Source organism: Pelodiscus sinensis, chromosome 1 (assembly GCF_052426305.1).
Source record: "Pelodiscus sinensis isolate ZL-2025 chromosome 1, ASM5242630v1, whole genome shotgun sequence".
NCBI classification, from domain to species: domain Eukaryota; kingdom Metazoa; phylum Chordata; order Testudines; family Trionychidae; genus Pelodiscus; species Pelodiscus sinensis.
Window position 1 is genome coordinate 31,105,132 of NC_143052.1, and position 27,490 is coordinate 31,132,621.

The 27,490-nt window shown below is 42.1% G+C and overlaps 1 protein-coding gene across 4 annotated transcripts in view; it reads right to left on the minus strand.

Annotated features, from left to right (window-relative positions):
• The window catches only part of CELSR1 (cadherin EGF LAG seven-pass G-type receptor 1), a 277,024-nt gene that overhangs the window by 44,984 nt on the left and 204,550 nt on the right, over positions 1-27,490 (minus strand). For all 4 annotated transcript variants that reach the window (XM_075927708.2, XM_006120414.5, XM_075927707.2 and 1 more), the window contains exons 9-19: positions 21,824-21,990; positions 20,906-21,091; positions 20,414-20,527; positions 19,868-20,042; positions 19,193-19,334; positions 15,875-15,995; positions 12,704-12,887; positions 11,874-11,975; positions 6,071-6,165; positions 5,111-5,320; positions 1,435-1,618 (exon numbers count right to left, since the gene is read on the minus strand). In XM_075927708.2, the coding sequence (XP_075783823.2) occupies positions 1,435-1,618; positions 5,111-5,320; positions 6,071-6,165; positions 11,874-11,975; positions 12,704-12,887; positions 15,875-15,995; positions 19,193-19,334; positions 19,868-20,042; positions 20,414-20,527; positions 20,906-21,091; positions 21,824-21,990 (1,680 nt within the window). The remainder of the gene's footprint in view (positions 1-1,434; positions 1,619-5,110; positions 5,321-6,070; positions 6,166-11,873; positions 11,976-12,703; positions 12,888-15,874; positions 15,996-19,192; positions 19,335-19,867; positions 20,043-20,413; positions 20,528-20,905; positions 21,092-21,823; positions 21,991-27,490) is intronic.

Below are 27,490 nucleotides of genomic sequence, written 5' to 3' on the forward strand. Positions count from 1 at the left end.
AAAATCTAATCAGTTTAGCAAAATAAAAATTCTCTCATGAAAAATTTCAGTTTTGTGGAAATAGCATTTTCCATTGGTACCCTCCCCACCCCACACACATTTTTATGGAAAATTCCAGACCAGCTCTCGCTTCTAGGCTCCGGTTATCCACACAGAATAAAATCCCTATTGGTATATGAATGGAATACAGGCTGGATTAGGAATTTTTTTTGTGTTTCCCTCTCCTTCTACTTGAAATTTTGCTGATAAGAATTTCTGGTCTTACAAGGCAGATGTTCCTGCTTATTTTAATAATAATACTTACCATTTATCAATCATATTATATTTTCAAAGTTATGTACAAATATCAACTCATTACTTACCACATAAGCTTTGTGAGGTAGAGTAGCAAGACTTATCATCTCAGTTTTGCAGATCAAGAGAAACTAATACAATAAGGTCGCATAGTAAGTTAAAATTAGAGTCAGAGGCAGGACTGGAAATCAATAAGTTCTGGCTTCCAGTCTTCTGTTCTGTCCTTTAGATCAAGCTGCTTAGCTGTTGATAGCTTAGTCTGAGCTGATATATTGGTTGTAGAAGTTCTCCACTGAAAATTGTGTTTTCAGAGGTATTTTAGAAATTCTTGTGCCTAAAGTGAATGTATTAATGTGTGTTTCATATTTATGAAAGAATCTTAATTCAGTGTCAGTGTCACTATAATATTCTGACTATTGGAATGGTCTGGAGATTCTCCAAGATGTTGGAAATAAGTATCTTCTGGCTCTGGAATAGAACACCCACCCCATAGCTTCGTAAGATCTTCAAATGTTCTAATATGAGTTGACAATTTACAGTTTTAGAAACATGTGGCTTGCTTTTTGGCTCAGGATTCCAAGCCAGAGAACAGGGAGCTCTTTCAGTGCTCACACAGCACTGCTAAGGGATGAATTAAACACGACGGGAAAAAAGTGATGGGGGCTGTCCCCTTCAGATTCAACATCTGAGGGCATGTCTACCTAGAAGGACAAAAGTCGAATTAAGAGATGCAACTTCAGCTATGTCAATTGCATACCTGAAGTAGAAATAGCTTAATTCAGCTTTTGGCACCATCTACACAGCAGGAAGTCGAAGGAAGAACACTCTTCCTTCGACTTCCTTACTCCTCGTGAAATAAGGACTATAGGAGTTGGAGTAAGAAGTCCTCCATCTCGACATTCTTTCGAAATAATGGCTTGCTGTGTAAACGCGCATTCTGTTATTTCGAAATAATGTCAGTTATTCTGAAATAAAGCTGCTGTGTAGATGTACTGCCAGAGCTTTTCTCTTATATAGCCTTGCACCTTTGGCTGTTCTCTGCAGAACATATTGCTGGTCCACTGAACGAACAATATCTGAAGCTCTCAAGTGTCAGGGAATTTCATCTAATAGCACTGACAGTTTCCAACAGATACTCACTCATGTTTGTGGCAACAATGACAAAAGGTTTCAAGTACGTTTTCTTCATGTTCTGGGCCACAGTGTTGAAATACTCCTCGTAATGTTTCAGTAGGTTGGATGTACCTCCCTCTGTTCGCTGGATCTGCTCCCAGTGCTCCTTGGTACTGGGGTCCAGAAGGGTACTACCCACTTTAATGATATTCTAGGAACAAAAATAAATATAAACTTAAATTATTAGAATACCCAATACAAGGCAATGGGGAGAGTTTAGCTGGGCTAGATTTCAGTGAGGAATATTGTAAATGATCGGCATTACTGCTTCAGGTGAACGCATAAGGAAACATTTTGATCCCAACATGTTCTGCTTCAGCCTTATAAAAAATGCACACCTTTTGGTCACCTTCAGGTTGTTTACTTATAAGAAAGCCCTTCTGGTTTTTAATTTGAAATCTGAGCAATGATCAGAGATTATAAGAAAGGGTGGAATTTTTTTTGTTTTTTTTAAACAGGAAGCCCATCAAGACAACTCAGAAGAGAAACCTAAACATACTGGCTTTGCCTTTCACAGAGATGAGACTGATTGCTGCAGTGGTTAGGAAACATCCCTGGGAAAGTCAGATGAATAAGATTTGTTAAAAATCTAGTTTCCCAAACAAAAGACATGGTATTCTATTTTACATAGGTTGCTATTTGTTTAGAATCATCAAGAAATCTATAAATCAGTCCCTGTCTTTCATCTTTTTGGTTAATATGCGTATGTTATTATAAACTCAATCATGAAAGAAAACTGAAAGTATATATTTTTCCATTTCTATGTGGTTTTAAAATAAAAATCTGCTAGAAAAAAGGCTCTGGATAAACTGCATACACACCCCTTAATTATGATACTAAACAAAATGTTACAGTGGAAAAGCAGTAAACAAAATAATACTAAGGCTCAATTGAACAAGAACACTGAAACTGTTACAAAAAGTTATTGGAGCAAATGTAGAAAACATTACTGTATGTTGTATGGCACTAAAAAAAAAATACAAGAATACATTTGGATACAATAAGAGCAAGAATTAAATTACTCTGCACAATGGCCTAGACTGACATGCCTATAGTCAACCTCCAAAAAACTTTCATTTGGCTGGCAGTGAGGAAAGATACCTCTTAAGTATTGGTTTAAGATGACATAAAGGACTCTTTATAAATGACCCATATATCACATGATTAGCTAAAATCACACTGCAGCAGAATATGGTAGCAGCCATCTGCAATAAAACTCACCAATTTTTAGAGACCTGCACAAATACAAAATTTGTATCTGCATCTGCAGCCGCAAAAATAAGCCTGGAATATATGCATCCACATCTAAAGATGCGGATGCCTGTAGATATAAAGTGGATATCAGCAAATTTGCAGAGGTATAGATAGAAAATTTGTATTCTTATCCATATCCACAAAAATGAGCTACAGGTATCTGCATCCACATCAGCAGATAGTGCTTATGGAAATAAAGTATATATCCACAGATTTGCAGGGCTCTAAAAGGCAATGTCTTCACAGCAGTGTTATTTCAGAATAACTGACATTATACCAAAATAACAGTCTGCGTCTACACAGCAAGTAATTATTTTAACATAATGTTGAAATAATGTTGAGCTGGAAGACGTCTTACTCCAACTCCCGTAACCCTCATTTTACAAGGAGTAAGTGAAGTTGGAGGAAGAGTGCTCTAACTCGGACTTCCTGCTGTGCAGACAGTGCCAAAAGCCGAAATAAACTATTTCGACTTAAGCTACGCAATTGATGTAGCTCAAGTTGCGTAGCTTATTTCAGCTTGAGCCCTGCTATGTAGATGTGCCCAAAATGCGTATTCACATCTGTATCCACAAAAGTGAGCTGCGAATACACACAGTTGTGGATATAAAGCAATAGCCACAGATTTGCAGGGCTCTAAATATTATAGTTGGTATTTTATGGCTAGGTACATGAAAATGTTTTAAATAAATAGAAGTCAAAATTTCAAAGGTAGATTAATTCTCTTCCTTTGTATTCACACTTCTATTTAACAAAATTGCTAAGGTCTTATTCAATTCCATCTCATGGCTTGGGTGAGTAAATTCATCCAAATCCAGTGCCTGAAGCTATAAGTTTTTGTTGGCACGGTGTTTGTCTCAAAACCGTAATCTCTTAAAACTTGTGAAATCTAAAAAAGTGAACTTTTTAAAAAGTTTTTATAATTTGCAAATTGAATAACCTAAGATACTGAGAAATTTTCTACAACAGTGAGGAAAATGCTTTGGGTACATCTACACTGCTCAGCTATTTCAAAATAAGTTATTCTGGAATAGTTATTCCGAAATAGCTTATTTCGAAATAGCTCGTCTACACTGCAGGGAAGCCTCAAAATTAGTCTGAGGCAGGTTTCCCTAATGTAGATGTGCTATCTTGATTTAGAACCCCAGGAGGCACTGGGGAGGAATAACTTCGAATGGCCCTGGTGAGAGGCTATTTTGAAATAGCAGCAGTGGAGCGTCTACACGTGCCTTATTTCAAAATAGCTATTTCGGAATAGGCATTATTTCTTGTGGAATGAGGTTTACAGAAGTTGGAATAAACTGTCCGTTATTTCCAATTTATTTTGAAATAACAGAACTGCTGTGTAGACACTCACATTGTTATTTCAAAATAACACTAGTTATCTCGAAATAATGGTGCAGTGTACACACACTCTTTCTTCCTAAGTTGCAATGAACTTTCTATTTTTAAAGTTTGTTTTTTTAGACTTTGATATGCCATCATTGACAGATATTTGTCTGCAAATTAGCACCATCACAAGCAGTCTATTAGCGCTCTTTTGTGGGTAAACAAACAGAAAAAGAGTATTATTACAGAATACAAAATTACCAGAAAAGTTTTTAAATAATTCTGCAGGGTGGCGCTGGTCAAAATGTTATTTCAGGTCTAATGAAAACAACATATAAAACTCCAGAGCCAGTAACAGACCAGTTATAATTACAAAGACATAAAGAAAGGATTCTGATTGTGTATGAATTTTCTGTCAGGAAATAGCTACACAGGACATTACAGACCAGGTATGATACATTTACTCCTTTTACACTTACTCCTTTTACACACTCCTCTAAAAGGATTTTTAAATTTAGTCAAAGGAAAACGGGATAACCCACTTTCACAGCTAATTCACCTTTGTGCATTTTATGTATTAAATACTAAAATACAAGTTTGGTAATATATGACTGGTTTTCCAGTAAAGAGCAGAATGCACCAAAGTGATTTTACTCAATATCAGCGCTTTCCTTCAATTACTTTCTAGTTTGGAGAATTCTGCTTTGTGTGTGGTACGGCCATGGTGGACTTTACCTAAAGTCTCATTCCCTACCAGTGTTCCCTCTAAGCTATGTGGCAGCTCAGCTTCACAGGTGATTAATCAGCTCAGTGCATAGAGTCTTGAGATTGTGACTGGGTGGGACTGATTAACCACCTGTAAAGCTGTGCTGCCACACAGCTTAGAGGGAACGCTGTTCCCTACCTAGTCAAATTTCATTTCAAACTATTCAGAAGAATGAATAATTTGTGAGACAGATTAAACATCTCACTGGTACATTTATTCTGTCTGGCTCTGAGGTGAATCTATTTATGAATTTCTAAATGAATATATCAATAAGAACCTACAAGCACAGCTTACTTCATTGAATTCTGCATCTCTTGTTGCAGCTAGGTCAAACCCCTGCTGCTGGCTCTCATACTGCAGGACCTTGATCATCAACAGGTATGCTGTCCTCACATCATTCCCATACAAGGAGTTGGTGTACTTGGTAGCATTCTGCAGCACTTTGGCAATCTGTATAGACTTGTCTCCATCCAGTTTGGTCTCATTGAGATGTAGTTTTTCAATCTGAAGTGGAAAGGAGAAAAAAAAAAGGAAAACAATTTAGCAGCAGTCTTAGTTCAGTCATTCCTGTTACAGAGACACTGTTGCTTTCCATCAACTAGAGATTTATGGGACAGAGGATCATCTGATCCAAACATGGAAAGGAGAGAAGATGCCATTGCAATAGAAACTGCATAACTGTCAGAGAGGAGCAAAGGTTCTAAAGGGAAATGCAAGGCCTGAAGGTTCACCATCTGGCAGAGGGGGCCTGATGGTATCAAGGTGGAGACTGTGGTTCAGATGATGAGCATTAGAAGTAGGAACTAGAGAAAATAACAGGGACTGGGGATGTTATTTAGTGTGTACATTAACATCATGTGGCTTTCCCAGCAGGCAAGACAAAATTTGCTAAAGATGAGCACTTAAAAACAGGATGGCATATCTCCACGGAGCTTTACCAACGCATTACTAAAACTCAGGCAAATTGTAATGAAGCCCAAGGAAAATGATGAGCCAGATATTCATTGAAGTCAATTACTTCACTGAAGTCAATTTATTAATGAAGTGTGACTGGGTGCCACAGTGAATATCTGAGTCTTTGGACACCGATGTATGCAAATACGAATACAGACCTAGTAGCCATCACCACTTTTAGGAAACTATGTGTCTAATAATTTCTTCTATTCAAAGTATGTTCATTATATGTAGACACTACAGTGTTTTGGACAGGTCAATAATACTCTGGCCTGCTAAGTACAAGAAAACATTGCCTACCATGAGCTTAAGATCCACAAAGATAAGGGTGGTGCAGTTAAAAAGCTCAGGAGGGAGCCAGCCTCTTTCGCTATTACAGTGCCGAACTGCATTCCCTGAAGAAAATAAAACAAAGGATTTATAAGACATACAAATCTTAAATAGTTCTTCACAAATCAATACAGAATTTGTTAGGAAATCAATTTTTTTAACTTTCAAATTTCTTAAAGAAAACCACATATTTCACCTTGCAAATTAGCATTCCTCAGCCTCAGGAAAGTTATACGATTTATTGTTGTTCATGAACAGATTTCTCCAGCAATGGTCTATGTTTGCATCCAGATTTCTGTCTACATCTGTCTCATGCTAGCTGCCAAACATCCTCTGATGAATTAAGTAACTTAGGGTATGTCTACACTACAAAGTTAGTTCGAACTAACGGACGTTAGTTCGAACTAACTTTCATAGGCGCTACAGTAGCGCTCCATTAGTTCGAATTTAATTCGAACTAACGGAGCGCTTAGTTCGAACTAGGTAATCCTCATTCCACGAGGATTAAGCCTAGTTCGAATTAAGGGGTGTGTAAGCCCCTTAATTCGAACTAGTGGGAGGCAAGCCCTTCCCAGGTTTCCCTGGTGGCCACTCTGGCCAACACCAGGGAAACTCGTCTGCCCCCCTCCCGGCCCCGCACCCCTTAAAGGGGCACGGGCTGGCTATGATGCCCGTGCCAGGTGCAAGCCTGCCAGCACCCAGCCAGCAGACCCTGCACCTGGCACGGATCGAGCCAGCCACCCGATGCCCCCCAGCCCTCCCCCTCTTCCCGGGACCAGGCTGGCGGCTCCCGGGAGCTTGCCCGGGACCGCAAGAGGCGGGCACCCGCCTGGGCTAGTGCGGACATCGTGGACCTTGTCCACGATCTCCATACTAGGCACAGGAAAGTGGCCGGCTTGGGCAGGAGAGCTGCCAGCCTGGCCACCCAGGAGCAGGTGTGCAAGAGAATCAAGGGGGTCCACTGAGACCCCAACCCTGAGCCCTGAGCTTACAATGGCCATCCTGGGTCAGACCAAAGGTCCATCTAGCCCACTAGCCTGTCTGCCAACAGCGGCCAACCCTAGGGACCCTGGAGGGGATGGACCGAAGACAGTGACCAAGCCATTTGTCTCATGCCATCCCTCTCCAGCCTTCCACAAACCTTGGGCAGGGACACCACTCCTACCCCCTGGTTAATACCACTCCATGGACCCAACCTCCATGACTTGATCTCACTTCCCTTTCAACTTTGTTCCAGTTCTAGCCTTCACAGCCTCCTGCAGCAAGGAGTTCCACAGGTTGACTCTTTGCTTTGTGAAGAACAACTTTCTGTTACTAGTCTGAAGCCCACTACCCATTCCTTTCCTTTGGTGTCCTCCAGTCCTTCTTTATGGGAACTAACGAAGAACTTTTCTGAATGCACCCTCTCCACCCCACTCCTGCTTTTAGAGACCTCTATCCTGTCCCCCCTCCGTCTCCTCTTTTCTAAGCTGAAAAGTCCCAGTCTCTTTAGCCTCTCTTCATATGGGACCTGTTCCAAACCCCTGATCATTTTAGTTGCCCTCCCCTCTCCCAGCCTCTCTCTTCCCCTCTCCCACCTCCTTTTCCCAGTCTCCCCCAGTTTTGTTCAATAAAGACAGATTCCATTTTGGAAGACACGTTATCTTTATTTTGTACATCAAGAAGAGGGGCTAGGGAAGGGTAAGTGGAAGGAGGTGAGGGAGGAATGGGGCACGAGCCCCCGATGGGGAGGACTGGGCTGGCTCTGCGGGCTTTTCGGGGTGGAAGCTCTTCTGCAGCCCCCCAATTGCCCCCTCTCCCCAGATGGCAGCCTGCGGCAAGTGCAGACGGGCTGATGGCCGAGTGCTGTGATGTGCCCAGTGTGGGCACTCAGGGCACTCCAAGTCAGGACTGCTTTGCAAGCGGGGCACCCCTGAGAACTGTCTGTCCGGGGTGGTGGTCGGGACCCTTTAAGCACAGCCCTCGGCTAGCCTGAGACAGCAGCTCCACGCTCTAAGTCCTCCTCTGATGCCCTGCCGGCACTGCTTCCGGCCATCCTTAACTGCACTTCAGGGTCCACTTAATGTGGATGTGCTAGTTCGAATTAGCAAAACGCTAATTCGAACTAGTTTTTAGTTCTAGATGCGTTAGTTCGAATTAGCTTAGTTCGAATTAACTAATTCGAACTAAGTTAGTTCGAATTAGCGCTGTAGTGTAGACATACCCTTAGATACAGTGAATCTAACAAAGACTGTGCAATTCCTAAACACCAAAGATGAGAGAATCAGCTATCTTACATAGGTAAGATTTTATTCCTTAATTTAGTCCAGTGGGTCTTGGATAAATGCTAACGGCGATTCGCAACATGTGAGCACTGAAAAGATTACAGTTAAGCATATGGTTCATAGTGAACATTTTGTAAGCAACAAAAGTAACTTCCTTTTTTCATTTGGACTTGTTGGCATGCAGATTTCCATTTTAATTTATTCACTATTTGAAATTATTTGTCAACTAATTTCTACATATGACTCTTGGTTTGTAGATGCTTTGTGAACAGCTGATTGTAGGTATTTGTTTTCCATAATTGTAACTATGTTCCTCATCTCTAATTGGATACATAATCTTGAGATACTGTTTCTGTTCCCTGACGACCTGAGTATTTTCCAGGCTCAAGTTTCCAGTTCAAATACCTACATTTGCAAATACAAAATTTGCTTTCTTTGGATCTTCAAGAACAGGGGTGGGCAAAGGGTGGCCAGTGGGCTAGATCCGGCCCACCAAGCTTCGGGATCTGGCCCATGGGTGCTTCTCTGGCACCCTTACTACAGGGCAGGAGAAACCGCTTTAAAGATCAGGCTGCTAGCGTATGTCTACACTAACTCGGTAGCTCGAGCTAGGAAGGCAAATGAGGGCAACCAGAGTTGCAAATGAAGCCCGGGATTTAAATATTCATTTGCATCTTTCCGGGTGCCGCCATTTTTAAATCCCCCTTAGTCTGAACTCCATGCTTGCGGCTACACGCGGCACGGAGTAGGTAGTTCCACGAGGAGTACAGATAGTTTGAATTAGAGATCCGGGCACGGAGTTCGGACTAAGGGGGATTTAAAAATGGCGGAGCATGCAAATGAAATAAATGGATATTTAAATCCCGAGCTTCATTTGCAACTCCGGTTGCCCTCATTTGCCTACCTAACTCAAACTACCGAGCTAGTGTAGACATACCCCTAATTACTCTGCTAGCTGGGCAGGGAGGAGAAAGCTTTGCATGCTGTCCTTAGCCTCTAGCAAAATTTCCAATCTCCCATTGGCCAGTTTCCGGCTAATAGGAGCTGAAATTTTTGCTGAAGGCAGGGGCAGTGAATGAAGCCTCCTCCCTCCTCATGCTGGAGCAGAGCTACATGGAACAGCCCACAGGCAGGGGGAGTCTGCAGAGCTGCTGGCTGAAGGCCACCTAGGTAAGTGACTCCTAGCCAGAGCCTGCCTCTGGCACCCCACCCCGTTTTCTTCCCCAACTACCCACCCTAGGCCACCACCCAAGCCCTCTGTATCCCCTTTCCCCACCTCCTCCATGTTAAAACGACCTCCCAGACCCTGCACTCCCCTCCTATACCCCTCCCCCATGCCAGAATCCTTTCCTGCACTTACACCCCTCCTTCACCCTGCATCCCATTCACCACCCAAACCCTCTGCACCCTCTTTCCCCCCCTTCTCCCAGGTCACAATTCCCTCCCAGACCCTGGAGGGGTCCTGACCCAGATTATAACCTCCTTCTTCATCCAAACTCCCTCTCAGACTGGACTCTTCCTCCTGCACCTTAGTCCTCTATCCCAAGCCCTTCTACACACCACCTGCTGTCCCAGATCCTGCGTACTCTCCACAGAAGTGCAGCCCTTGACCACTTGCCAAAATCTTGGTGTAGCCCCCATTAAAAATTACTGCCCACCCATTCTAAAATTATCATTTAAAATCTGCTGTCTCCATAGACATCTCTGCCTGTTCAGTCATTGACTAGAAAACACAAGAGAACACAAGAGGAGTGCAAATACCACGGATGAAAATTTATTTTAAGCAAAACATTATACCACAGATTGAACCTCTCTGGTCTGGCTGTTGCTGGCTGAGAGAGCCCCAGCAGGGGGCAGCAGAGTCCCTAAAGCCCTGGGGCAGTGCCAGGGTTGGCCACAGATCCCCAGTGGACCTGGGGCAGCTGAGCCTGGTGCACTGGGACTGGCCAGAGCTGGGAGCCCAGTGGCCCAAGGAGCTGGCCTCCCCAGGTCTGACAAACTCCCTTCTTCGGGACCAGTCAGGTCCCAAGGGTGTTGGACCAGGGAGGACTGATCTGTAGTTGAAAATTTAAATAAAATTAAACAATTAAATGTACTCCCCCGCACGTGCTCTGAAGTGCACAGAACTAGGGACTCAAGGGCTATCAACTTTCCTCAAACGTATGGCGTCAATACTGATACTCCATGGTGCTAATTTTAAAAGTTATATAATCATTTGCAGTTCATTTTACTCAGAGAACGATACAAGTTGGAAAGTGTAGAAATGAGATAAGCCTCTACAAAGATTTCATTTCCCACAAAAGTCTCCATGAGCTATGTGATAATACTCTTATTTTTAGTCCACTGTTGTAGTCTAGCAGACAAACATAACACTCACATTAACAGTTGCTAGTGTTTGCCATCCAGGAACCTTTCTTTCTCCCTATTCTCTTCATCAGTAATACTTATTTAAGAAAAAAGCTCAGACTCCAGAAATATACAATGAATTTTAATAAAAGAATCTTGTTTGGAAACATGTCATTGTTTAATTTTTATATCAGACTATCATTCACTTGTTTCCTTCATCCCACACACATGCACTCTACTTACATCTTATCTATCTATAAAGGACAGTAGTCATAACAAAACGGTGGAAACACAGATGCATCTATTATAATCAATGTTTTAGATAGAAACTTTAATGCAGCCCAAACCTGCAGCTATTACTCCTCATACAGAAAGAGAAGTTATGGTTATATTCAGGGGCGGATATAGGGCAGGGTGAACGGGGCGGCCGCCCCGGGCCCCGTGCTTCAGAAAGCCCCGCGCATGCGCCGTGGCCTTGCCACGCATGCGCATGGTGTCACTGTGCATGCTCCGTGGCAAAGGGGGGGCCCCGTGGAATTATGCTGCCCGGGGCCCCGCAAAACGGTCATCTGCCCCTAGTTATATTCTTCATAAAATGCAGTAATCAAGAATTTAAAATTACGCATAAAGGTAAAGTGCTTGATGGAAAACTTCAGCTACATTGTAATTCTGAATTTATATTAGCATAAATTTAGTAAAGCAAACACCATATAAATAACCCCCCTGAAGCTACCATATAATAGTACTCCACATTTTATCTCTGTCTACCTGAGTAAAATCACTACAGGTCATGTGTAATCCATTATTTACTGAAAACAAAACATATAATTACTATATAGACAATGGAAAATGAAACAATGGAGTGAGTTCATTTGCAGATATTGTTTTAGATTCTCTTTTCCATACTACATTCACTTGTTTGTCTATCGACTGCATTTTTAATATTCTGTCTTTCATTGATTAACCTGATTGTGCTTTAATTAATTCTTGATATGGAAGTTATGCCTAGATAAACCCTTCAGCTTGTGACAACCAGCAGCTACACTTCAAACTCTAGACATTTTGAATAAATTCTTCTCTATGTATACATGTTTTATCACTCTAATTTTTTCCCATGGCAGAGCTTCAGATAAAAATGTTAATGTTCTACCCGGTCAACTTACCTACTGATCCCTTGGGACATGGTACAGCGGCTGGTTGTCCAAACTTGGTCTGTGGCCACCAAATGCCAGCCTCAAATGCTTTGGGACACCCATTGTAAATCACTGTGACAGGAAAAAGAAATAAAGCAATTGTTCTAACATTGATAGTAAGAATACATCTATGCTGCAGAAAGGCTTTCCCTGCATTTAACCTTACTGAAATCTCCAACAGTTTCCACAGGGAACCTTTTATATTTGTTCTCTTTTCAAAACCAGTGTTCCCCAACCTTTAACCTGCAATCATATGATCAAAGACATATGTGCCAAAGAAGGGTCATTATGAATTTTCAACTCTGGATGTCAGACTATACAAACTTTACAGCTTTAGCCACTGTTCTGGGTACAAATTTCCACCTGCCTTTACCCTAACTGTCTTAATCTTACAGTTGTGAGATTTGGGCAGGTGAAATATTAAGACAGTTTGAAACCACTGTCAATGTGGCATCATCACTAGGACAGCAGAGGGCACCCTAAGCATGGTGCAGTCATATCCTATATTATATATAGAGTCCTTCACACAGCTGATCTTTAACAGGCAGCGGAAGCAGGAGTGACTTTTGTACAGTCTCACAATTTAACATTACTATGATGCTAGCAAACTGATTCATGTATCTGTGTCTCAAAAATAATAAGACAAGAATGTTTTGCTTTTTTCTTACCTAGCACTTTCCTCACTTGGCACAAATTAATAAAATATTAGTTTGAATTAATTTCCGTCTATTTCCGTAAGTAATAGCACTGGTGGACTTTTAAAAAATGTTAGAGCAGTAGATGGCTAAGCTGTACGGTACCTTCGCAGCCTTGAATGGTAACCTCAGCAAAAGGATTGTCACAACGGTTACACTGTCGCCCAATCACCCCAGGTTTACAAGGGCACTGCCCTGTCTCCAGGTCACAGGAGCGAGTTTGAGAACCAGAAGGGAAGCAATCACATGGATAACAGGCGTCACTGCTTTGTGGCCTGTAGTAATTTGTCTGGAAAAACAGAGATAGACACATAGTATTTTAATTCAGCCACATTTCTTATAACCCCTTGTTACTTGTATTTCTTAAGTTCTTCCTGGACGGCTTGTAAGTCTGAAAAAAATTTTTTTAATGAAGTCCTAGCACTATGAGGATGGGGGCTTTGAAAGTGCACAGATGGAGAGATTACTTACCTGCACAGCAACTTGAGTTCTTTGTGATGTTTTTTTCTTGAATGGGTGCGCCCCTATAGAATGTTTATCTGTCTGTGCACTCTCAAAGCAGTGTCTACGGGCCTGCACGTATGCAGAGCAACTCCTCATGCTCCCATATGAGGAAGACATCCCTCATGTAATTCTCAACTGTATAGTCAAAGACTCTGCTACAGAGGGGAAGGAGGTTGGGAAGTAGAGAACCTCTAGGGACAAAACATCTCAAAGAACTCAAGTTACTGTACTAAGTAGGTAACTTTGTCTTCTTCATGTATTTGTTCCCATGAGTAAAAACACAAGAAATAGACATACTGGGTCAGACCTAGGTCCACCGAGCTCAGTATTCTGTCTTCTGACAGTGGCCAATGTCAAATGCCCCAGAGAGAGTGAACAGAACGGGTAATCATCACGTGATCCCTCTCCTGTCATCCATTTCCAGCCTCTGACAAACAGGCTAGAGACACCATTCCTACCCTGGCTAATAAGCACTGATGGACTTAACCTCCATGAATTTACTAGCTTTTTTTTTTGAACCCTGTTAAAGTCCTGGCATTCACAACATCCTCTGGCAAGGAGTTCCATAGGTTGAAGGCTCCCAAACAGTAACCCAACCTGCAGGTGAGTGCTAATGAGGCAGATCTAAGACAGTTTTAAACAGTGCATCACCAAAGGTAGCATCAACCCTCAGCACAGGTAAAATGATGTAATGCTTCACAAATGTGTGAATAGATGTGCAGATTTCGGCTATGCAACATAAGGAGGGAGAGATAGTGAAATGTGTTGTCACTCTGTGAGGGGGCTGTATTGCAGAAGTCTCCTAGCATGTTAAGAAAATGTCTGAGAGAGTTCCTAAAGGCCTTGGTCTTGTCTAAGTAGAAGAGCCATTCTGATATCTGGTGTGTGTAGGCTAGATTCCTCTCTAGAGGCAGGAGGCTGTGGATAGAACACTGGTAGACATATTAACCTGGCATTCGGATCAGACCCCAGGGGGGAAGCAAGCATGAAGAATTAATGTGACCTTGTCTCTGTAATAGGCAGTGAACGGTGGATCTGCCATGGCTGCATCGAGTTCTCTCATTCATCTGACAGAAGTGAGAGTTATAAAGAATGAGGGTTTGAGGGAGAGGTGGAGGAAAGAACAGAAAGCCATTGGTTCAGAGGGAGGAGGAGTATTCCTTAAGGCTCAGAAAACAAAATTACGGTCCCATGGAGGAGGAGGGTTTCAAACAGTGGTAAATAAGTTGAATAAGTCCTTAAGGAATCTGGTTGTAATAGTGGTAAATAAGTTGAATAAGTCCTTAAGGAATCTGGTTGGCAAAAACAGATGCTCACAGAGGCTACGTCTAGACTGCAAACCTCTCTCAAAACAGGCTTTTTCACAAGATACTTTCGAAAAAGCCTCTTTTGAAAAAGAGCGTCTAGACTACAACCAATACTTTTGAAAAGCAAGCCGCTTTTTCGAAAGAGAGCACCCAGACAGCCTGGATGCTCTCTTTCGAAAAAGCACAGTTTGCATTATATAGCGCCTTTTCTCGAAAGAGCACTTTCGAAAAAAGGCGTTCTTCCTCATAAAACGAGGTTTTCCGCGGTCGAAAAAACTGCCGTGTTCTTTTGATTTACTTTCGAAAGAATGTGGCAGCAGTCTAGATGCAGGGGAAGTTTTTTCGAAAAAATGCCACTTTTTTCGAAAAATCCCTGTAGTCTAGACACACCCAGAGGGCGCAGAAGGCTGAAACAGCTGCCAGCTGTATTCTGCTTGACCTCCCAGAATGGAACTTCTGATGAGATAAGTGAAGAGGTCATCGGGACACCAGAAACAGAAATATTTCCGCTTCTGGAGGTAAGTTTTGTGAGTAATATAGTTCCCTGAGATAGGCATACTGATAGGACAGGTAAGCTCTTAACAGGTAAGCTCCACATTAGAGAACAATCAAGGATCAATGTCTTGTAATCATGTAGAGCCGGATCTTCAGGTCTGCTGAGTTTATACTCAGTGCAGAGAAGTAGAGAGGAGGGCACCTTTCTGCCTCATGATCCTGGGATTGCTAGCACCTACCTAACTTATAATAGGATTGGCATACCCAAATCTGTCAGAGAAAGCCCAGGCTTTAGGGCAGCTTTCTGACTGCTTTGTGCTGATGATGCAACTGAGTTAGGACAGAGAAGCTGGAGCTGGGACCAAGGATCTCATGCACTCAGTTATTTCTCATGCACTCAGTTTATGTGGTGAATTAACATATGATTACAAGATTTCTTCTTTTTGCCCTGGTGATTTCACTCTAATTTGAAGAGTGTGTAACCTAATAAGAATGCTTTTTTATGTTGTCCCATTTATGTTGCATGATGGACCTGAGACACCAATAATGACCAGACCAGACCAGACTTGAAGAAAAGCTACGTGTAACTTCAAAAGCTTGTCTCTTTCACCAAGGTGATCCAATAAAAGATATTATCTCACTCACCTTGTCTTTTTGAGAGTGGGGCCATATTCTGATCTTATCAGCTGTAAAACAAAGAATCAGAATCTGGTCCCTTATTCTCTTTCCTTTGATTGCAATTATATAGTTATTACAAAAACAAGGAAAGAAGAGCTTCATTATGTAGCTAAAATGAAGGGCTAATGTCAGAAAAAATACATGATATGAAATACATCTATGAAAAATAACTATATTCTATATGATACAAAACACAAATGTGCAGGAATATATATTATACATTGTAGTTATCCAAACAATTATGTTTAACTTGAAGAATATTTCCAATAAACACAAAAATTCTTCTTCTTACCTTACACTGACACTCTCCGTTAGTCTTATTACAGTCAGGATCAAATCCTTTACTGATCTCACAATTACACGGACCACAAATGGGATTTCCCCACCAACCTCTGGGACAAGGCAAGTCAATTCTACAAAAGAAAAGAAAATAAAATGAAAAAGAGTTCTATTAAGTTCACTTTGGAGAATTAAGATGACATTGACCCAAAATCTGCTCCCAGTTACGTTACTGAGTGTATACCATAAAGTTGCAAGTATAGTGAGCACTTTTTTTCCCGTTTTATTAATGTCAAAGTCGGGGTGCGCATTATCCATAGGAGGTTTTTTTTTCAAAGTTTTCATTTGGCGGTTCCGCGGCACTTAATTAATCACTGGACACCAGAGGTTAAGTTGATTTTTATTAGCATCGACAAGCAACTATATACACCGTTTCAAAAAGGTAAGTTAAACAAATTAAATCAACACTGCAGCGCAAACAAGCAAATACCGTACGTTAATTGCTCTTCTACTCATCTTCGATGCCCTCGAATTCACGTTTGTTAGAATCTTCCTCGAACAGATGAGCAATGTCTTCCGAGGTATAGCCCTCGACATCTTCATCCAGGTAATACAAATCATTGTCATCTTCGCATACTGGTAATTCACCCTCAGATGATTCATCGTCGCTCGGATCCATCCACAGGGCATTATCCTCGCTGCCATCCATAGCATTACAGATGCTGCATTTCAGAAACCCCTTCCTTATGATAGCGGAATCAAGTTCAACCCAGACATCCACTATCCACTGGGTAACATCTTGCAGCATCGGTGTTCGCCTACGTCCATCTGCAGTAAATGTATGTTCACCTTCCAACAACCAGGTGTTCCATTTCCTGTGTAGTGCATCTTTCATTGGCTTGTTAACTGTCACGTCAAGTGGCTGCAACATTTTGGTCATTCCACCAGGAATAATTGCCAAGTCTGTTTTGTCTTGCTGAAGCCTTTTCTTGACGGATGGCATATGATGACACCGAAATGCATCCAAAACGATTAGAGATCACTTTCTCATAAGTCCACCCGGCCGCTTCGCCCAAACCGTCTGTAGCCAATCAAGCATTAAAGCTTCGTCAATCCAGCCTTTAGGGTGAACACACACGTGAACGGTGTTTGGGAATATTACATTCTTTGGCATTGTCTTGCGCTTGAACACAATATAAAGAGGCAGCTTCGTTCCCTTGGCCATGCAGGCAAGCATTACGGTAAACCTAGACTTTTCATGGTCTGTGGTAGCAATGGAGACAGTCTTGGCACCTTTCACTTCAAGTGTTCTGTTGTAGGGATTATCGAAATTTAATGGAGTCTGATCTGCATGACAATTAATGAAAGGTCGTAGCAGTGCTGCTTGCGTAGTTTTATGATAAACTTTTGGAACTGTAGTAGCTTGGTGTCTGAGTCCATGGGTAGCTTCTGTGTGATAGTTGTTTGGCATCGGACCGATAGGCTATGGCGATTCATGAACCGATTGCCCCAGCCATGCAAAGCTTTAAACCCGGCTGTGTTAGCGCACGTTTTGGCAATGTTCAAAGCCTTCATTCTAACCTCCACAGTGCTAACACCACGGCCTTGTTGTCTACACTCAGCAATCCATTCAACCAGCTTGGCCTCCAACTCAGGATATGCAGCGCTTTTACCTCGCTCAGCCATCTTCATCCGAGGCAGCGCTTGCAGGCACTCTTTCTGCCATCTCCAAAGCCGAATGTTAGACTCTGCTATGCCATCAAATTCATGGCTGGCAGCTCTGTTGCCATGAGCCTCAGCATAGCTAACAACTTTAAGTTTTTCAGCAGTCGTGTAAGATTGCCGACATCTCATGGCATCCCAAAGAGAGCATGGAAACGCTGCACACTGTTTACTCATGCGCTCACGCGTGATTACCCGGCAATACAAAAAGACAAGACAAGACAAAACAAAATACAGCAAGACAAAATACGGCAAAGTTGGGGTGGTCATTATAGATAGGAGCTCAGTTTATGCCGGAATTCTCATGTTTAAAAGGTAGGTGTGCATTATAGTTGAGATTTTACGGTAATTTGTCCCTCTGCAGCTACCAAAATTCAATACAATAAAACACAAACAGTTTTTGTGCTGCAAGATCACTTCCCAAAGTAGTGTTGAGACCACATGCTCTCTCTCTCTCTAGTCTCCGATGGACAACAGTGCTGGTTCTGTGTATCCCAATACTCACCTCTCTAGTGCTAATTTATTGGAAAACAGGTTGCTTCCAATGCATTTCAAAGATTAAGTTGAATTCTGATATTCACTGCAGTTGCAGAGCTAGTATTCCTGTATAATTTTTAGGAGTAAAATGTAAATGCTGAGTGCTAAAGATTCTAGCAGTAATATGTGTAAGTGATGCTAAACCGAGTATTTGCCTTCCTAATCCAGGGAGTGAGGCCGGTTTTGGAGACACTGCAACCAATGTACATAACTGTATAATGGAACAACAGAGACAGTGAGGGTTGCAGTTTCCAAGAGGACAGAAAAATCAGATGAAAAATACTCCTGACACACAAAAGGCGGCAAAAACTTAAAAAACAACAAAAGTCTAGTAGCACTTTAAAGACTAACAAAACATGTAGATGGCATCGTGAGCTTTCATGGGCACAACCCACTTCTTCGGATGACCGGAGTGTTGGAAGTCCAAATCCAAGAATAAATAAGGGAAGGAGGGAGTGGGGAAGAAGGAAAAAAACGAAGGGGAGGAAGGAAAAAAGACTGAGTAGATAAGTTTCAGAGAGATAGCTGAGTTTGCTTGTAACAGGAAAAACGTACAAAACAATAATTAGTAGATCACATTAGTGGATGTACAGTTAAATGAGCCTCTGATTTAGTGGCTGATGTGGTTGTGTCCAGTGATGAAAATGCTTGTGTAGATGTGTGGGCAGAACTGGCACCAGGGCTGATTGCAGGGATGGGCTCCTGGGTGCTTATGATACTTTCCATTTCCACTGAATTTATGAATTATACATGTTATGCTCAAATGGGACAATAGATGAGAAACTGCTAGGCTGTTGTTTGCCTCTCCAAGGCCAGTTGGCCTGAAGTGGTAGGATGCCAGGCAGCTTCTGTTCCATCAAACGCCTAAGTTTTACAGGAACAGAGATGAACTCTTGCTACACTTAGGGAGCTCTCTAGGACAAATATTCTACCCACTTTATTGTTATGAGCTCTTAAATGACAAAGGGAATTTTTGCTGAAACAAACGAAGGAGCAATTGCCTTATACTGATGGAAGGAATAGGGGAACTGGGAAAGACCAAGAAATTGAACAGCAAAAATAATTCTCTTACTTGCTCTCACAGTACTGCCCATAATAGCTTTGTCCACATTCACAGGTGTATCCATGGGATGAGCTTGGTTTATGAACACAGGTGGAAACATGCTCACATGGGTTCAGGTTACACACATCAACACAGTCGCTCCCGAAGTACCCTTGGGAAACAAAGTTATACAATTACGGCACCCACAGGAATTTATGGTTTGCAGGTCTCAGAAAAACCATCTATTTTAAGCTTGTACATGACAACACATCTTGGATAATCCACGGATTTCCCCAGAGATACTGTCAAGAAAGATAACTGCTCACTGTGAGAAAAAAAAAAAACTTTGCAAACTTTTGGAAAAACACTTTGGGTGCCCTTGAATCAACAGCTGCTGACTGTTTGCTCAGGTCATGCATTACAAATAGCTCAATATTTTCTTTCTGCAAGTACAGGAGGTGACTGAACTTATGCAGGGCACACACCTCAAATTGAAGACTGGTGAGAAGTTTCAAAATGTCCCTTAAGGGACTTGGTGTGTAAGACATACATCTAACACTACAAAAGACTGTGTTAGAAATATGAGAACATAGAGAAGATGAGCTTAAACAATCCCCAACAATAACAACACTCTTTGCAACATAACTAAAACCAGGTACAATTCCAATGCTCTATTATGCCCAATTTTCATGCAGACTCCTTTACCTGGGTCACAGACACAGGAGTAGCTGTCCCAGTCATCAGTGCAGTAGCTGTGCTGGGGACATGGACTGGAATCACAAGGGTTGTCTATTTCACAGCCTTCCTTTATATTGATCTTGATTGCCTGTTTCATGTTCAATGTAGCTACATTTGTAGAAGTCTCCCCCATTCTTACTCCCTGAACAACGAAAAACAGTGACTTTCATCTAAGATTCTTCCTTAAGGGTATAGTGGTACATATACTAAACAATTCAATTCACTAAATTCCTTAATCTCTCAGTTTTCTTACAGTGATCTGGTTAGTCAATTGCCTGATTTTTTAAGCGTTGAACTTTGATTTAAACCAAAAAGGGAAAAGAAGAAATTTCTTGAGGTCAAAAGAGAGTGGATTCTTTCATGAAGAAATTGGCTTTGTTTAATATTTTAGTAGTTGGATATCTTACAGGGATTTAAAAGTTATGCAGAAAACAAAACTTGTGAAGAAAAAGATAATACATTTCTTGCAGATATCGTAGCATAAATGAGCTATTACTTTTTTTAAATCCGTACCTGCATGCAGCCATAAAAACCCTGCTGTACTGAGACTTGATCTCCAGAGATACCTCCCACAATGATGCTTTTCATTTTGAGTCCAGGAAGCTGATTTCCAATCTGCACAGTGCTCTGTTAAAAAAAGAAAGAAAGAAAGAAAAGGGCAGTGGTTAAGGGGACCACTGCACAATTATCCTTTCAACACAGAGCACTGCTTTCCTTACACATGTACTAACATGATATAAACTGACAGTAGGTTAAAACAGAAAAGCTTACCAATGAAATGAAGAGCTATTTATCTGATCTTGATTTTACAGGTATGGTCAAAAGATAAAACTACACTAATTTCAATAGACTTACACCAGGAGTAAGTCACTGAAGAATCTGGACCATATACTGCTTGCAGCAGGAGCAATATATGGTATTTATTTACCATCCCTTCCACATCCCCTTCTTTTTAAGGGACTTTCTGTGATGATGAAGAAAGGCCATGTTATGATGCTATCTCACCTGATACATCCCATAGTCCAAGGACATAACAGCCAGGTACTTGATGTCTTTGCCGTCTTTAGCACTCTTTAGTTCTATTAACAAATGATGCCATTCACCATCACTGACTCTTGTTTGGGTCATCTTCAAACTAGCAACCTGGTTCAGGCCGTTGTAAACTTCAAATTGCACATAGTTGTTCAAGATCTGTAGGAAACAAATATCATCTCTATTCATTTTTAAAATATTGAATTATTCTTAAATGCAGCTCACAATAGATTACATAGGAGCGCAGGCAAACTAGTGCCTAAAGTAACGAGCTGTAACTTGGAAAAAACTCGTAAGCGGGACAGTTGCAACACGTCCCAACCGAATTTAGGGAATTCTGCTTCTAACCCACAAAGGAGGAGGAGGAGAAGATGACAACAAAGAATAAAAATAATATGGAGTCAGAATTATAAACATAGGGCAAGCCTTGTGTCAGGACAGAACTTGGCACATCTGGGACAGGGAGGCTAAGGCACCTTGCTTAATGACTGAATTTTGAACTAAAAGTTTTTATATTCAATTTCAATAGATACTTCTGGTTTCTGCCTTACTCAGGAAAAGAGTAAATACAATGAGCAGGTGAACACAGCAAACATCTTGGGTTGACTACTAGCTCTGACTACATGTGTTTTATGAAAGGTAGAAAAGAGCTCTTTCAGTTTATATTAACATATATTTATGGTTCCTAAGTTTTTGCATTTTATAGAAATAAACGTGTCTTGTTATAAAAAGCATTTGAACTGTAAAATGAGGAAAAGGGCCAACTTAACAGTATTTGATATGTTACTTTTAGCTGCATGCATGAAGATACATATTCAGTTTAGCCCTGTCAATCAGTACTTGGGGAAACTTTCTGAATTCCATTCCAGATGAAGCATATCACACTCTTACCTGAATGTTGATCTTGGATGAAGCTCCTGCATTAGCTTGCATTAACATGCCATTAACTTTTCGGGTCCTGAACATGAGTCCAATGTACCACGGTACAGAGATAGTAATATCAAGGTCACTCCAGACAATAATGCTCTCACCACTGAAACGCTGGGGAGAGGGCATTACTGTAAATCAAGAGACAAGAGATAAAAAAAATGGTATCTTTGATACAAGGACTAAGAGACAAAACAATACAGTTTCTCATGAGTTTTTCATTTACAATTTATTTTAATAAATGGACCATATTCATCGCTTGTGTAAGAAGGAGATATACACCACTGAAGCCAATGGGAGTAGCTCCTGCTTATCTCAAGGCTAAATTTGGCCATAAGCAACTGATCAATTACCATGGATACAACAATTGTCCCAATAATAATGATATCATTGGCCAATAGTTAGCACATAGCAATATCATGGCTATCACAGTTATTTCCTGTTCTAAATCTATAAAACAGATTGTAGTATCTCAGAAAACATGCGGGAACTGTCACCTTCATAATGGTGTCCACTGGATTTTGTCTACATTAAAAAATGAAATCCTAAAATCATAATACAAATACATTTGGATTATTCTTACATAATGATTTCTCTACATCTGATGAAAATTAAGTTATACTGCTTATTTGATTTCAGTCTAATGTGTTACTGTGTTTATGCATGTCATTGTTAATTATGGAATCAAATAAACAAATTAAAATATTGTAAATGTGTTTTGTCCCATAGTCAAGAGACAAGAAATGCCTTTATAGGCTTCAGCTGAAGAATGGCACATAAGCATATACTTTGAAGTGACTGGAACTTAAACCTATGCCAGAAATTTGCTGGTGTTTTAGAGCAGGGTGATAAAACTAGATAAAGTGATATAGACAGAGAATCATGTTGTCTGTTAAATTACTTTTTTTGTTTCAATCAAAGGATTCATCTCAACATGGAAAGCAGATCTTCATTAACATCTTATACAAAACAGGGTATTCTCTTCCTTTCTATGATGTGTTATCAAACTTCTTTTATAAAAGTAGTGTGTTATAAAACTATACAAATCTTGTTATGATAATATTTGCACATAAGAGTTCATTGCAATAAACACCTTATTATTCACAAAAAAGTACTTCAGATAAATGCTGTACGATACAACAATGCCAAGAAATGTTACAGACATTATTAAAAGGTAATGCCTCATTTTATTGTTATTAGGTCAGTATATTTTCTTATAAAATCACCAATACTTTTGTCAGTTGCTTCAGGTATATGAAATAATTGATGATATCACTAAAAAGCTACATAAAAGCTAAGACATTTACCTCAGAGTGCTATTATGTCACAGAGAGAGATGTTTCTGGAGAGAAAAGTTAAATAAAAAAGTTATGTATCTGTATCGTAACTGTTGTTGTTAGAGATGTGATGCAAATATATATTCCACATAGGCCGTGTCTACACTGGGCCACTTATTCCGGAAAATCAGCTGCTTTTCCGGAATAAGCTGCGAGCTGTCTACACTGGCCCTTGAATTTCCGGAAAAGCAACGATGCTCCACTGTACAAAATCAGCTGCTATTCCGGAAAAACTATTCTGCTCCCGCTCGGGCATAAGTCCTTATTCCGGAACACTGTTCCGGAAAAGGGCCAGTGTAGACAGCCCAGTAGTCTTTTCCGTAAAAAAGCCCCCATCGCGAAAATGGCGATCGGGGCTCTTTTCCGGAAAAGCAAGTCTACATTGGCCACAGACGCTTTTCCAGAAAAAGGGCTTTTCTGGAAAAGCAGCCTGCCAATGTAGACGCTCCTTTTCCAGAAAAACTGAAAACGGAATAGTATTCCGTTTTAAGCAGTTCCGGAAATTCATGCCAGTGTAGACACAGCCCTACTGGGCACACACATACCTATGTGGAATATGTGCTAGAGAATTTTGCTTAGTTGTATCTGTACAGGAGTGGTACTTGTACCTCATGGTCATATACCCTATCCTGGCTATATTAAGTGTCTCTGATCCTCTGCTCACCTCACTTCCTTTGTACCAAATCTCAGGACCATAGACTCCAACGTAGAGAAGAGGGAAGGTGGTTTGTGGAATACATGCCTGCATCACTTCTCAAAGAACAACAGTTATAACACAGGTAAGTGACTGTTTTTTGTCCTTCAAGTACATGCAGCTGTATTTCACACAGGTGACTCACAAGCAGTACTTACAGGAGGTGGGGCTCAAAGTCTATTCAAATAAGGACTGCAGGCCTGCCGTCCCAAAGTTTGCACCTGCTCTGGATGCAGGCATAATGGTCTGTAAACATATGACCAACGGATGACCAAATGGTAAGCCCTAAACATGCCCAATATTGAAACATCACTTAAAAAGTCCATCGATTTAGCTTGCACTCTTGCAGAATGAGTGCACAGAGGGGACATAGTCAAAGCTACTTTATACTCCGTGTTGATAAAGGAAGTTGTCCACCTAGAGATCATTTCTAAAGAGACGGTCTGTCCCTTCAAACGGTCTGCATATGACACAAACAGCTGAGGCAAAGTGGGAAAAGGTTTGGTCCTGTCCAGGTAAAAGGTGAGACAACATCTGACAGCCAACATTTGGAGATGCTGGTCCTCTGGTGTTGATGTGTCTTAGGACAGAACACAGGTCAATACACTACCAGATTTAAATGAAACTAGAAGATCACTTCAGATAAAAATATAGGGGGTGGCTGTAAGGCCACTTAGTCTTTGGAGAACTACATATTAAGGGGATGTGCTATCAATGCCTGCAGTCCATACACTCTCCACAGATGGCAATGCTATGAAGGGTGGAGGTAGCTAGGAGCTGAGTGGTGAGAGGGCTCCCTTGCAATGGTTGTTCCATGAGCGCTCCAACCTTCAGCCCCATGCTGCTCCCAATTTCAGATTGGGTAAGCAATGGGACTCGCAGATTCTGCCCCAGGCCACTGCCAGCTTCAGCTCTACACTACACTGCTGCTGGCTTTCGGGGGGGGGGGGGGGCTGTGCATGTGCCAGGGCTTGGGATCCCAAGTTTCAGTCTGGTCACTCCTACTGAAGCATCTGGCATTGGGGAGGGATAGCTCAGTGGTTTGAACATTGGCCTGCTAAACCCAGGGTTGTGAGTTCAATCCTTGCAGAGGCCATTTGGGGCAAAAATTTGTCAGGGATGGTACTTGGTCCTGCTGTGAAGGCAGGGGACTGGACTCCATGACCTTTCAAGGTCCCTTCCAGTTCTAGGAGATAGGCAATCTCCATTAATTTATAAAAAAAATTAGAATCCATGGTATGGGCCTCCTGGTGGTCTCCGCATGGTACCAGAGAGTGGTTTGACAGACATGCTCCATTCCATTTGCTGAAAGCCATATGGAGCTTGTCCACACCCTTTTTAGAGGAGAAGGAAGTGTTCCCATGAGCCCTGGGATGATTCTGGTCAGTTATTGGACCTTCTTCTTCAGTCTATCTGAAGAGAGTGAATGGTTCTAGAGAGTGAATGGTTCTTCCATCTCTAGAGGTTTCTTTTGATGAACTGCTTACAAACCCGGCACCACGGCATGCACCTCACATGGGGGTGGGGGGAGCACTATTAGGAATCTCCCTCACGCCCACGATGGGCAGTGTTTGAACCGTTGTGCGGATGTCACATAGGCACTGCTAACTACATTTTGCTTAACCTTAACTAAGGTCATCTAGGGTACTACTAACTGCACACATACAGTGAAATTATCAGAAAAACTGAGCTGGAGAACGTGAGGTGATACCAACACACAGAGCTCTGACTCTAGTCACAGCGCGAAGGAGCTGAGGGGACGGTTGGAGCAGAACTGCCTCATACAACTCAGGGAGAGGCTGCAACCATGAAGCACAAGTGCTGCACCTTCAAGTACTGCTAGACACAATTCTCTGGCTCCTGGGACCAGGGCTCACACAATACACACCTGCATCTACTACAAAAACTATGTACACATCACTTTTGATGTTGCAGCGGTAAACAAAGCAGGCAGTACACTGTATCTTGGCTAACTTGATTCTAATTAACAGATTAAATAGAAAGGAAATGGCTCTGAGGCAACAGGAAACTTTTAATGAATTTCAAATCTTTCAGAGCCAGGCTGGTGAGCTGTCTAAATTACCCAACCTTTAGGCAATGAGTATGTTCATCTTGTTCAACTAATAAAATATCTGCCCTACCATCACAGAAGCGATGTGTTAGGAGGAAGCCCATAGCATTGCCTCAGTCTCTACTTGAGCAAAAACACTTTATGCAGTGAACCTCTGGGCACAGCCTTCAGTGAACAGCACCTTAATGTAAGAATATTGTCCTGCAGTTAAGAACCCATCCTGTGACACTCATATACACATAAGTCCTACTGAAGTAAATGCCAGTTTTGTGTGTGCAGAGACTACAGGATCAGGGTCTTGAAACAGCTACTCTACAGTACATTCTGGCAGATGACAGAGGCACAAGTTCACCTCAAGTTAGGGGTGAGCAAGATATAGCCAGCGGGCCACATCCAGCCTGCCAAAACATTTGATCTGACCCACGGCACACTCTGCCACTCCCCCCACCCTCAGGCCAATCAAGACTCAAGGGGTGGAGGAGCACACAAAGTCTCCTCCCTCCACCAGGGATGCGCAGCACCAGAGGGAACTGCCAGCTGTTCAAAATGGCTGACGGTTCCATCTAGGTGTTGCGAGCCCCGGCAGGGAGGGGTGGAAGACTCTGCATGCTCCTTTGCCCCCAGGCCAATTGGGACCAATGGGACTGTGCAAAGTATCCTCCCACCCCTGCCAGGGGCACGCAGCACCAGAGGGAACTGCTAACTCTTCAAAACAGCTGGTGGTTTCCTCTGGGCATTGTGCCCTGGAGGGCTTGGGGAGGCAGGGGGAGAGACCTCCTATGTTCCCCTACCTCACAGGGGAGCACATAAAGTTCCCCCCCACACACACACGGCCTAAAGGGGACCACCTCGTCTATCCAAGGCCCCGCTCCTTCCAGGGCTGGCCCGCAACCACTACCATCCTTGGAGAAATGGTCCCCTCTGCAAAAATTATTGCCCACCCCTGCCTCAAGGGATATTTAACCGCTTAGGTTTTAACTGCTGCTTGTATTTTGAAACACATCCCTGTAATTAATCGTGCCTCTTTCCTAACACTTTAGTTTTCCCACGCTCTATAGCAAATTATATTGCCAGCTCACCACAAGCAGACAAGGAAGGAAAGAGACTACAGAACTCGCAGTATAGCTTCACCATTTTGGTTTTCTCTAAATAATCAGCAGTTCAATGAGGTTGTACAGGAGACCCTTGCAATTTGCAGTTCCGTGTATTTGCAGGTCTCCTGTCCCCATCTGGGGGGAGGGTGATGCAGTAAGTTCCCCATGGCTCTTGGCAGCTTTGGTGAGTTTCCTGGCCCCTGCAGTGAGTTCAGGAGCCACAGGGAGCTCACCATGGGGGCTGGGAGCTGTAGCTCCCAGTATTCGCAAATGGCGAAGATTTCCAGTATCCATTTGATTTGATTCACTCCTACTCATATAGTTTCATCCCTCACAACTCCTCTCCCCACCCCCGGGGAGCAGCTCTGAAGTGAAGTCAGAGTTTCACAGAAGCCCAGGCAGCGGAGGGAAAAATGGAACTCTTTGAACACCACT